This window comes from Pteronotus mesoamericanus, unplaced genomic scaffold (assembly GCF_021234165.1).
Source record: "Pteronotus mesoamericanus isolate MK-2021 breed Mesoamerican mustached bat unplaced genomic scaffold, CSHL_Meso_final contig_347, whole genome shotgun sequence".
NCBI classification, from domain to species: Eukaryota; Metazoa; Chordata; class Mammalia; order Chiroptera; family Mormoopidae; genus Pteronotus; species Pteronotus mesoamericanus.
Window position 1 is genome coordinate 14,108,830 of NW_026555137.1, and position 11,975 is coordinate 14,120,804.

Genomic DNA, 11,975 nt, shown 5'->3' on the forward strand with positions numbered 1-11,975 from the left:
TATAAAAGACTATTGTGAAAGATAAAACCCCTCACTGTCCAGAATCTATGATGAACTCTTACCAATCAATTAAGAAAAACATTACCCAAGAGAAAAATCGGCAAACATCAAGAACAAAACAAACAATAACCACAAACAGTATTTTACTGAAGGGAAAATACCTAAGAGCTAACTGAGGAGCAAAATGCAGAGGTGGTATAGGTACCAGCTCAGGGGCAGGGAGACGGCGACTATAGAAAGGGGCAGTCGAACAAGAGGCGTGTGATGCTAGGCCGACGTCATGGATCCTGGAGTTGAGGAGCAGGAGCTAAAAGTTAGCCGTCATGAATACGGATATTTGTAGCAGTGCCGAGTAGCAAAAATCTGCTTGATGGAATAGCACTGGGCCAGCTCACTCCTTAGGCGCAGCTGCAGGACACTAGGTGGCTCTACAACACAGAGTCTCTGGCCCAGCCTGATAGTTGATTTGAAAAGGACCTGTTCTCTAATCTTAATCTATAGTCAGTCATTCTGTCCTGAGGTCTAGGAAGATAAATTCCTCTGAATGTAATTAAACTATGTGGGAGTTTATATTTTTAAAGAGAATGGAAACATCTAGATTGATAGTTATCTCAAGATTAATATCAGAAAGTCTTTAATATATTATAACACTCAACTACACTGTGTGGGGGTGGAAAAGAGAGAGCTTTCCTGTTAACAATCTTTCCTTAGTCTCCCTTGCTGTTTCTCACTTCATCCTAATGAATATATATGTCTTCCACTCTTTTTATCTGATTCCTTAAGGCTCACGAAAATACCATTGTGCTTATATAGGCTTTCATCGCCCCTACGTGTCACACATTCTAAATGCTCTTTTATCCCCCTACGTTCAAATCCTTGTCATTCTCAAGATCTACTTTCCACGACGACGTCCTCCTTACGTATCCACCATCCCAGAACTCCCACTCCTTAGAATCCTGACAGTGCAGAATCACGTTAGCACTTCCGTTCACTCTTATAAAATAGCAGTATTGCCTGTGTATTGCCATGGTCTCCCCTGCTGTTCTTCATAAAGCTTTTCAACATCCAAAGCCATATGTTATATTCTGGATTTTTTTTCTAGTGTCCAGATGCAGCTCTGCCAGTCTGAGGAGCTGATTTTGGGACCCAGCGCTGAGCCCCCAAGCTTCATCCCTTTTTAAGCATTCTGCACTGGCTGCCTTTGACAAGGCACCGCACACAGGCCAAACCCAGCATGGCCACAGCCAAGGGGGCTTGCTTGTGCAGAACCTGTAGCTGCTTTTGCGCTACAGTGAGAGGTGAGCAGTTGTGACCGAGACCACTGGCCTAAGCTTGACTCTGGCCCTGCACACAAGTTTGCTGACCTCTGGATTTGCTCATGAATTTCAACTGAGGGCGTTGAAAATTCACCCACTGTTATAAAAACTTATATTTTGAGTAAATTTTAAAAATACATCTATCACATTAGACTCTGCCCTGGTGAACAAGGACTGTAATCTACATCTTTCTATTGATATCATTTGATGAAAGAATATCTATAAATTTAGTCTTCTAAATTATTTCTGCTTTCCCTGTAATGATCATATAACTGGAGGCATGAGAGACAATAGAATCTTGAAAGTAACAGATGGTAGGATGCTATGGACGGATGTTTGAAAGCGATGTGACCCAAACAATATGGAAACTTCACAGGTTACTTAATAAAAAGGAACTCACTTGCTAATAGTTCTTTCTTTCTCAATTTAGTTATACATGAATTATGTTCTTTATTGATCTTTTATTAAAATTGGCAGAAATACTAATTGCCCCGAAGTATAGTGAGCTGTGCCTCGTCTTCTTGGTGATGACACAGCGCAGTGGTGGTATATTAATGTCTCCTTTTCCCTTTGGCTGTTTCAGGTCATGGGAGATAACCTGCTGCTGTCGTCGGTCTTTCAGTTCTCCAGGAAGATACGACAGTCTATAGATAAAACAGCCGGGAAGATCAGGTGCCGTTTTGCTATGTGAACCTCCTTGCTTTTGTTGTAAACAGCCGCCTGTTCCCCATTTACCAAGTCTGCTGCCACAGCCCCGGGAAGCTTGAGGTCAAGGTCAATGGCCCCAGGGAAGCTTGAGGTCAAGGTCAATGGCACCAAGTCTTACAGCTGTTGTGACCCCATCCTTCCTTTTTAGACAGAAGTAATAGCCATAGACTATGTAGGCAGCATGCAGGGGGCAAAAAGAGAAATAAATGTCCCAATTACACCCCTTATCATTAAAAGTGAACAGCTAGAATCACTTGGGTTAATTCGATTAGTAACCAGAAACAATTTCTCTTCCACATTATAATGGTATTTTAAATTAACAGACTTTGGGGACTTGTTTGATAAGACCTCGAACTTTACTCCAGTTTGATCTTCACCAGTGAAGGGGACAGTTTGTGTAGTCTTTAGAGACTCAGAAAATTTATGTAAAAAGGCTTTATGTGAAATATGTATGGGTCAACAATTTGAAGCTCAAGCATTATACCTTTTTCTGGCAAAACTCACTGAATTTTGAGCCCTGTGTGGCTAATCACGGACTGTATAGTCCTGTATAGTACAAGACTACTGTAGTTCTAAGCCGGTCTGTGAAATAGTCATTGTTTTCTTACTTCCCTCCAACCCTAATGCTGTTAGGACTCTTTTACAACACACATAGTTTATTTATGCTGTAATATCATAGTCATTAAGATAACAGCCCTTAGATGGCTAGCAAGGATGTTTATTTTGGGGGTTTTAGAAAATTCAACCGTAGCCCTAACTGGTGCTGCTCAGTGGGTTGGGTGTCATCCTGCAAACCTAAAGGTCGCCGGTTCAATTCCCAGTCAGGGCCCATGCCTGGGCTGCGGGCCACACCTCCACTTGGGACTGTGCAAGAGGCAACCCACTGAGGTTTCTCTCACACACTGATGTTTCTCTCCCTCTTTCTCTCTTCCTTTCCCTCTCTCCAAAAAAATAAACTACGAAAAAAAAGAAAATTCAACAGTAGATCAGAATGTCCTCATGTCAGATCCTAGAACCATTATTGCCTTTTTTTAAGCATGGTTATGAGTAATTGTAGAATTTTACACTGGATTGGATATTCATGAATTCCTTGTTTGTAAATAAGTTGAACCTGGCATATTGATCTTTGAAGAAATACAAATAAGTAATTTACTTACTTGTACAGTGTTGATGTTTACATAAGGCAGAAAATTAGATTTCTTGGCTCACTAAAGAAACTTAAAAAGAAAACAAAAGGATGCCTAGTATTTACATCTTTCTAAAACTGCTGAGTCATGTCTATGACAAAGTCTATGACAAATCAAAATCCGTGGTACTTTGTCAGTTAACATATTTTAATTCACCTTCTCACATAAGGATAATTATCTTTATTGCTGATTGTTTTTATCAAAAGGATAGTGTCTTCACTCCTAACAGTAATTATGTGTAATATACTAACATGAGTTAAGATTTTTAAAGAAAAACACTCCAATTTTTAACCTTTGTAATGACATTCACACTTTACTCAAAGATTCCTTTTCCTATACAAAGAGTCTTAAGAGATACAATTATTCATGCCTAATTCAACCTATTTTTATCCTAATTTCATCTTATGTTTACACTGCATATGTTCTATCTGAACAAAGTTGTGTTTTCATTATAGCTGGTGGTTAATTACAAATACCAGATAAAAATTTAGGTGTTATATCATCATCTACATTTGTTTCTTATTTGTTTTTTAATAAAGAATGAGATAAATGCACAAGATGTTATGTATATATTCATAACCACTCAGCTAGTTTTTTAATACAGATCTCTCACGTAGATGAGTTTGCTGGTAATACAGGCTCAGTTACATAATATTTAGTGGTTTCTTTATCCTTGTTGAGTTTTGAAAAGATACATTGTTTTTGTATTATTAAAAATGTAATAGCTTTATAAATTAAAATGCTTCTGTTTTTTGATTTACAGAATATTATTTAAAGATAAAGACCGGAATTGGGATGAAATAGAAAGCAAGTTAAGAACTGAAAGTGAAGTTCCTATTGTGAAAACTTCAAGCATGGTATGGTAATATTCCTTGACTAGTAAAATATCTCAGTAGCAGTGTTTTATTTTAAGGGAATGACATGCTTATTTTTGAGCTGTTTGTTGATTTACATTTTTAAAGGAAGATATAAATGCAGTATTTGGGAAATGTTATGCCTTAACCAGTCTCTCACAGGAGTTTAAAATACTGATTGCTTCAGAGTTGTGAGGGTATGAAGGAGAAACCTTTTATGTTTCTTCTTCTTACTATTATGGACTCTTGTCCATATGATAATTATACATTAGAAGCAGGCAATTTTGAAATAAGAGCCAAACTCAAATGTAAGTTGACATGAGTCATTTCAATCTGCTTAATAAATTGCTTGTCTCCTCCTCAAAATTTGCACAGATTTTCATTGATCAGAGTCATTCTGAAACTGAGGTTGGAAACTTACACCGTTATCCAAAGAAAATCAAACCCTTAGGCACTTCTGCAAAGTTGTTGCAAGGCTGATCAATACAAGTTTTTCAAAACCTTTTCCTAATAGTAGTATTATTTTGAACTTTTCATCTTCTATCGTTATCTCATTGAAAAAAGTAATATGATTTTAACATTAATTTAAAGATTTTAAAACTTGAACCTTGTTTACTGGATACCCTAACCATTTCACATCTTATTGCTACAAATGTAGTACCATGTAGATAATGTTACGTATTTCAAATAGGATGAGTCTGAGAGTCGTTGCCTATCAAATAAAAACATTTTTTATAAAGTCAGATAATTTTTGTCATTGCTTTCCCTATAGGAGATTTCTTCCATCTTACAAGAGCTAAAAAGAGTTGAAAAACAGCTACAAGGTAAACTTACTACTGAATTAAGTAAGAAGTGCTAACAACTTAGGACAGTGCATGCTAAGTGGTATTTCTTAGACTATTTTTATTATTAGAACATTACTTGATTAAATGTAATGACACAGATAAAATATAGTTGTATATATCAAAATTACTAATAAAAAGAAAGTTGAAGGCCTAATATAAATAATTTAAAAGGAAATAAAGGGAAATCTTGAGCATGTTGCTAGATGTTATAATTTACAGTCTTATGTGTATTATCTATTAAATATATAAATATTAATATGTGAAAAATATGTAGGAATAATATATTAAAAGTATGTGTATGCAGCTGAAAATGCTTATTGAAATAGCATTATTTATTTGTCTTGACAATTCTTAAATTAGCTGTGGTATAACCCAAATGAACTAGTAACACAAATAATAATAGTGTGGCTGAAAAACAAGAAATGAGTCTATTACTTTGGCCACAGGGACTAGAGGAGAGAGAAGGAGAGAGACCCAGTTTGCCTCCCGAACTTTGACAGGGATGTTGCCTCGGTCGCGTCAGGTCTTAGTCAGACATCAGTGCCTGTGTGTGTCTTGACCCAAAAGTCCCCGCTGTACAACAAGCCGATTCCAGAATAAACTGCTAATTTTACTCAGTTTTTGTTGCTTGAATTATAATAGACGTGATATGTTAGTCCTACCTGAGTGATTTTCAATCTTGAGTCAGCCTCCACATCTCTGAGGGTTTGGATGTACCCCATGAGTAACAGTGGCTTTGTTAGCTGATAGAACGAGGGTGTACCTAAAGGACCTCTTAAATGATTCCTAAGTCTATGGTGCTTCCTCCTCTCAACTCTCCTCTCTACCCAATGCCAAGTTGCAAAGCACTGCCTCAGAGTTTTCCTCGTCCACTCAAAGATCTTTTGGATTGAAAACTGGTTTCAGCGGGCCCCTCCCATGGAGGTAGTAAGGTCTGCTTGGCCTGCCAGGGCTGCCGTGGAATATTAGCCTCTAGACTACGGGGGGGACCCTCATGGCTCGGTGGCACGTGCATACACACTTGCACCTGGCCAGTGTCCTGGCACTGTCACCAGGATGAGTGATAGCATGCTGCAATAGCATTCGGAGTGGCCTTATGTAGTTTAGTTTCCCTGGCCTTCAAGTTACTCGGAACCTCATCCTTAACAACTAATCCCCAGGCACCAGGGTGATTAACACTGCTGGGAGTGTTTATTAAAATTATAACGAGTATTTCCACTTACCCTCTTTTAAAAAAAGGAAAGCAAATTTTAAAAAGATCTTTTCTGAATTCCATATCTCCACATCCCAGTCTTCCAGGCTCTGAAATGCCCTTAAGTGAGCTACTCAACGCACCAGAGAGAGCAGTGAGTTCTGTGTAGCCTCTAGAACAGCCCCCAAATTATTGAAAACGGGGTTTAAAAACAGTGTAGGAAGGATTAGCCCAAATTAAGCATCAAATGAAAGCTTCCGTCATCAAAATGTTATCCACGTCATAGCGACGTTCATATCCAAACTTGACTCCATCGACAGTTGTCTCTTTTGTTTTTGCTTCAGTGATCAATGCTATGATTGACCCAGATGGAACTTTGGAGGCTCTGAACAACATGGGATTTCCCAGTGCTCTCTTGCCATCGCCACCAAAACAGAAGTCCAGTCCTGTGAATAACCACAGCAGCCCGGGCCAGACGCCGTCTCTCTGCCAACCGGAAGCTCGGGTTCTTCATCCCGGTGCTATCTCGGTGTCGGCGGAATTTGAGAATGTGGAGTCCGAGGCTGACTTCAGCATCCATTTCAATAGGTTCAACCCTGACGGGGAAGAGGAAGATGTCACAGTACCTGAGTGACTTTCTCTTGGTTGTTAGAAAATCATTACCTGTGGAATGACTAGGAATATTGGAAGCAGCATAGTGTTGACTTGCACAAAACAAGACAGCTTGGTCAAGTACAATCTTGTTATCTCTGGCTTTTTAATTTTATTTATTTATTTTTTGCCCTTATAACGTGGTATCATAGTCATCTTTTCCAACCACTTAGATAACCACTTGGTGCACATGTAGGAAAAAAAGCGGATTGTGGCGATTTCGCCTTTTTGGTTTTATGACTTTCAAATTGAATATAATTGTATCCTTTCCCTTCATAGATTTTTTGTTGTTGTTGTTTCTGTTTTTTAAGCCATGCTGTGACCTACAGGCAAACTAAATACCCAACATTTCTGACCCCGTGTCTCCTGTGCCAAGCTGCTCCCTGAAATGGACTTTCTCTTCACCTGTACAGGATTTGTTAAACACTTATATTTACTTCTCAATAATAGGATTTATATTAGTACTCATCAGCATTGGATACAGTGACATTTAACTCTCCTCAGTCAAACTGACCTTTTAAAACAGTCGTTCTTATGTTCTAAAATTTTGCAACATACATGTGATTTATATAATTTTGTTGCTGCGTGAATTGCCTTGGGGTTTACGGAGATGAACTATTATGTTTGCACTAAGATTTCCTGGGAGTGGTAGGTGGACATATCTATAGATCAATAAGGACTAACCGCCTTTTTTGTACATAGGAGGCTGATAATACTGTATTTGTTTTAACCCCACAGCATTTTACTCCACTTTCAAAAAAAGATGAATTTGGCACTTTTTTCAATTTTGGTTTTTTATGGAAGTAAGATTTTTGTCTCTCATTTTAGGGCCAATGATAACTAGAAAGATGAAACTAGACACTTAAGGTGGAGTATATTTTTAAAACTGAGAACACGTATATTGGTCCTGTGTTACCAAGTTTTTATGTGACAGTTGGAAAAAAAATTCCCTGAAACGATCATGAAGTTAAAATTTTCTTCGTTAGGACACTTGGAGAACCAGTAGTCATAAGCTTAGTTGATAGTTTCACTCCCAAGCAGAGTGATTTGCTTCTGTGTGTTTCCCTGTAGGACCCAGTAGTGAATTCTGTCTCAGTCTTTCTTACCATTTATAAGGACTCTGCAAGACAACAAGCGACAGAGGCCTTGGGCCTGTGTTACTAAACGGAAAGCCTATGAAAAGTATCTTCTATAAACTCGTTTTTTTTCTCTTTCCCGTAAGGTCACATTTGGATAAGTTTTAAAAGAAAGCAATTATCTCTGTGTTTCCAGAACACTGTAATTTGGGTGAATCTTAATTCAGTTAAATGTTATTAGTAGACTTGGAGTTTCCCCTTGACCCCACGAGTCTACAAAGGTTAAAACTGCGACCTTTGCAAATTTATGAAATGGTCTTTAATATATCAGCAATAATCCTGTGCTACATTTGTGTTAAGAAACTAACTACACACTGCAGAACTTTACAGGATTTTACACAAATCCTGTGCTGTTGGGCCAGTTAATAAAGATGCAAAAAGAAAAAAGGAAAAAGAGAAGCAAAAAATACCCCTTTGTAGAGATGTAAAAACAAAAGTCTGTTGTGTAATGGATCTCATATTTTTCTTCAAACTTTTTTTTTAAAAGGGTAAACAAACTATTCTCCTGGTGTAGCTAAATACCCCGTTCTAATAAAGGAAGACTGCAAAAAATGTTTTAAAGAACATGAATGGAAAGATACAACTGCTTTGAAGGAATAAATGAAACATTAAAACAGGGTCAATCCATTTGAAGAAACAAACAACATAATCACCATTGTTCCTTCTTTTATTGAATGTTTGGGTACTGATTATATTGCCGTGGAGGTAGAAGGTGAGGAGTTGTTTAGGACAATATTAGCATCTGTCTCCTTATGTTACTGTTTAAGTGTTTACACAGGTTTGTTTAAACATTTGGCCTTTTACTATGTTATTTTTATTTTTTAATGAATACATTATTCTCCTTATTTATTTTTGTTACATTTATTACTTATGTTATTTTGTTATGCATTTACAACTCCATTTTTAAATAAAGTGTTTCTGGAACTTTATACAATGATTGTATATTTTGTTTCTTCTACCCTCTGGATTGCTAATACTTCATCACTTTGACAGATTACCATTTATACACCATTTTTTTTCAAAGCCTAGCAAAGGAAAGATGCTTCAGCTCTAATTAATATGTGAGAACAGCCACGGGGTGAGAGGCGGTGGAGGCGGCCCTGTTTTCTCTTGACATTTCTAAGCACACGCTCCCCGAGCAGACCTTGTCCGCCACAGCAGATGTGACGTTTGGCTGGCCGCCTCGGGGACTCCTTGGGTTTTCGTTCTGTTTTTCCGGAGGAGGGGCCGCGGCAGTTCCCACCGCGCCTGCCGCAGCGCCTAAGTGGCCTGTGGCCTGAATGGGACATTCTGTGTCTAGCCAGTTTTGGAAGCAAACCCAAAGTTCAGAGAAAAGCAGAATCGGAGCTTACTGGAGCCCATGGCTTAGACGGGGAATCTGACAGTAGTACCAAGTGTCTCCTCTTCTGGAGAGAGATACAATGTGTTGGCCTGTCGGCCCTGGGAATTTTGTATATTTCTTAAGAAAGATACCTCACAGCCGCGGCTGCGCGGTCCCTGTGTCTAGCGACCCCCGGGGAGTCCCGGCGCGTTTTGCTAGCAGTTCTCACCGAGAGCGAGGGGTGCGGGAAAGAGCCGTGGCCTTCGCGGGTGCCGGGGGAGGCGAGCACTGGCGACCTCGCTGCGGGCCAGGAGGGCTCCCTGAGGCCGCGGATGTGCGACCCCGGCGAGGCAGCGCCACGCCCGCCCAGCCTGGCCCTGGAACGCGCAGAAGGACGGGAAGGATGGAGAACAGCCAGGCCCTGGCCAGTGGTCTGGCCGCGAGCTCCGCGAAGACCTGGAGCGGCTGAGACACTCCAGGCCCACGGCGGCGGCGGCCGCTTCTGCAGACTCCGCGTTCCGGGCCGCCGGCCGAGACCACGGCCGCCTAACCACCCAGCGGGCGCAGCTGGTCCAAGCAGAGCCGGGGTTCGAGCCCAGGGCAGTTCACCTGGCTCATCTCCCGCACCCGATGCCAGGCTGGCCCTGGCACCTTCTTAGTAGTCCCCCCTTTTATCGCCAGAAGGGTGTCTCTTTCGATAACACACTTAGGTGTTTACCCAGGTGTGGCGCCGCAGGGCGCTGTCCGCCCCCTCCAGCTGCCTCGCTCTCCAAAGCAGCGCGGCGGAGGGGCGCCGCCGAGCCGACCCCCGAGCCACGACCCCGGGAGCCAGGCGCGGAGTCAGGACCGCGATGGTCGCGGGACCGCCTCCGGGAGCGGGGGCCTGGCCTGGGAGAGAGACAGTGTTTGAGAAGAAACCAGAGGCCCCTTTTTCCAGAAGTGAGTTTAGACATGGATGCTCAGCTTTATAAATCACAATGAGTCTCAGGCCTCATACATTTCTTCTTAAATACCTGGTTATACTGTTACATTGTCGTGAAACTGTAGAACACCCAAGGCAAAGAGAAAATCTGAAAACAGAGTCAGAGAGCGGAGACAGGTTTTTTTGTTTGCTTGTTTGTTTTCACCAAGAACTGCAACTAGACTTCTCAACAGTAAGGACCATGAGAATGCAGGGGGCTAATCTATTGTTCACGGGAGCATATTTGTACAGAAGTACAAAGCATGTGAGATGGATTATACTATTTTCTGAACTGAGTTATCCCTGTGGATGGAGAGAAGAGGAAGGAGACAGACATTGGGTGAGGCTTTGGCTGTGCCAAGATATTTTCTTTATTAAAAATTAGCATTCTTGTTTACTAAAATAATGAGTTCAAAGCAAATAAGATAGAGTATTAACTGTCTTGTCTAGCTGGTAGCTGGTATGTCATAGAATTTATTTTCTGTGACTTTTTTTCTTTTTTTGGTATGCCTGAATTGTTTCAAGTTTTAAAAAAGATGTTTTAAGACATGTTTCCTTCCCTCTTTTTTAAAATTTAATTTGTGCTTAAAGAATGTCAATCAGTATCACAAATTGATACTGAATTTATGGCATGTTCAACAAGGAGAGTAATTTATCAAATCTACTTATCACGTACACTTGAAGGAGATAAAATGTAAGCACTAAATTGGCACTGAACTTCTGAAACTGAACTAGCATTACTGAAAAGAGCAAATCCGTTAAGCTCATGCAATTACAGACTCTGGAGCTTATACCCAACATCCAGGCCTCTGTACCCCCTGTCTCCTATTCAGGAATATGTATATGAAGTGAAGATCTGAATACCTAATGGAATGACTAAAGATTTTAGAATTCCATTTGTCAGATGTTTTTTCCCGCCCTACAATGGTTCTTTGGTCAGTGACTTAGCTGTGATGTAAGGGATGGACTAGAGAACTTCTCCACGAGTTTCTTGAGGATCTTACATGAGTTACATATTTTCTTAGCTTATTGCCTTAATTGGTTCCCAGAATTTTCTAATGATGGGAAGAGTGTGCCTAGAAAACAGGAGCGAGGAATATAGGGAGAGGGAACCCGGGAAGGAGGAAAAGTCAGTAACGATCCATCCTGAAGGCATCTCTCTCATGAGCAACGAGGGGCTTGGTCCGCACCAGAGCCTCCTAATGAGCAGTGGAGACTGAGCCCTGGAGGTGGGGGAAGCGTTTGCGCACCAGCTCCCACCTCCCGCGGTCGGGGGTGGCCCCTGCGGCATCAGCCCCCGGGCGCGTTCAGGGGACACCAGTGTGCGCGCCGGGCTGGTCCCTGCGGGCACCTCGTGCTGCGGAGCCGCACGCAAGAGAGACGCTGCTGCAGGTGGGATGTGCTGCCGGGTTCCCCCTGCCCAAGGCCGGTTGCTGGCGCGACGGCTAGAGCGAAAGGGCGACCAGGAGGATGGGAGGAAGGACGCCGATTTTGTCCCGTACAAGCGGTCAGTGCAGAAAGGGCCATCTCCTGGGTTGTGAAAGATTAGAACCCACTTAGATACTCTTTTTTCAATCACACACAAATCCATGTCACGCAGGGAGCAAACTGTACATCAGGGCTGCTGACTCTGCACATGGGAAATCATTATTTTTCATTCCTATGCATTTGAATTGAAACAGTATTATGTAAAGTAGGTCCTGCCCTGGTTTTCTGAGGAAGCAGGAAATCACTCAGAACCCCTTAGAAGTGCACCGATACAGGGTGTTTGGACAAGATACCATTCACTGAAGGCCACCGGGGT

The 11,975-nt window shown here is 41.3% G+C and overlaps 1 protein-coding gene across 8 annotated transcripts in view; it reads left to right on the top strand.

Moving 5' to 3' along the window:
- The window catches only part of CEP170 (centrosomal protein 170), a 99,160-nt gene extending 90,376 nt beyond the window's left edge, over positions 1–8,784 (top strand). For all 8 annotated transcript variants that reach the window (XM_054576694.1, XM_054576697.1, XM_054576698.1 and 5 more), the window contains 4 exons: positions 1,900–1,988; positions 3,975–4,068; positions 4,838–4,889; positions 6,447–8,784. In XM_054576694.1, coding sequence (XP_054432669.1) covers positions 1,900–1,988; positions 3,975–4,068; positions 4,838–4,889; positions 6,447–6,736 — 525 coding nt within the window. In that variant the 3' untranslated portion in view covers positions 6,737–8,784. The remainder of the gene's footprint in view (positions 1–1,899; positions 1,989–3,974; positions 4,069–4,837; positions 4,890–6,446) is intronic.
- Positions 8,785–11,975: the final 3,191 nt, after the last annotated feature.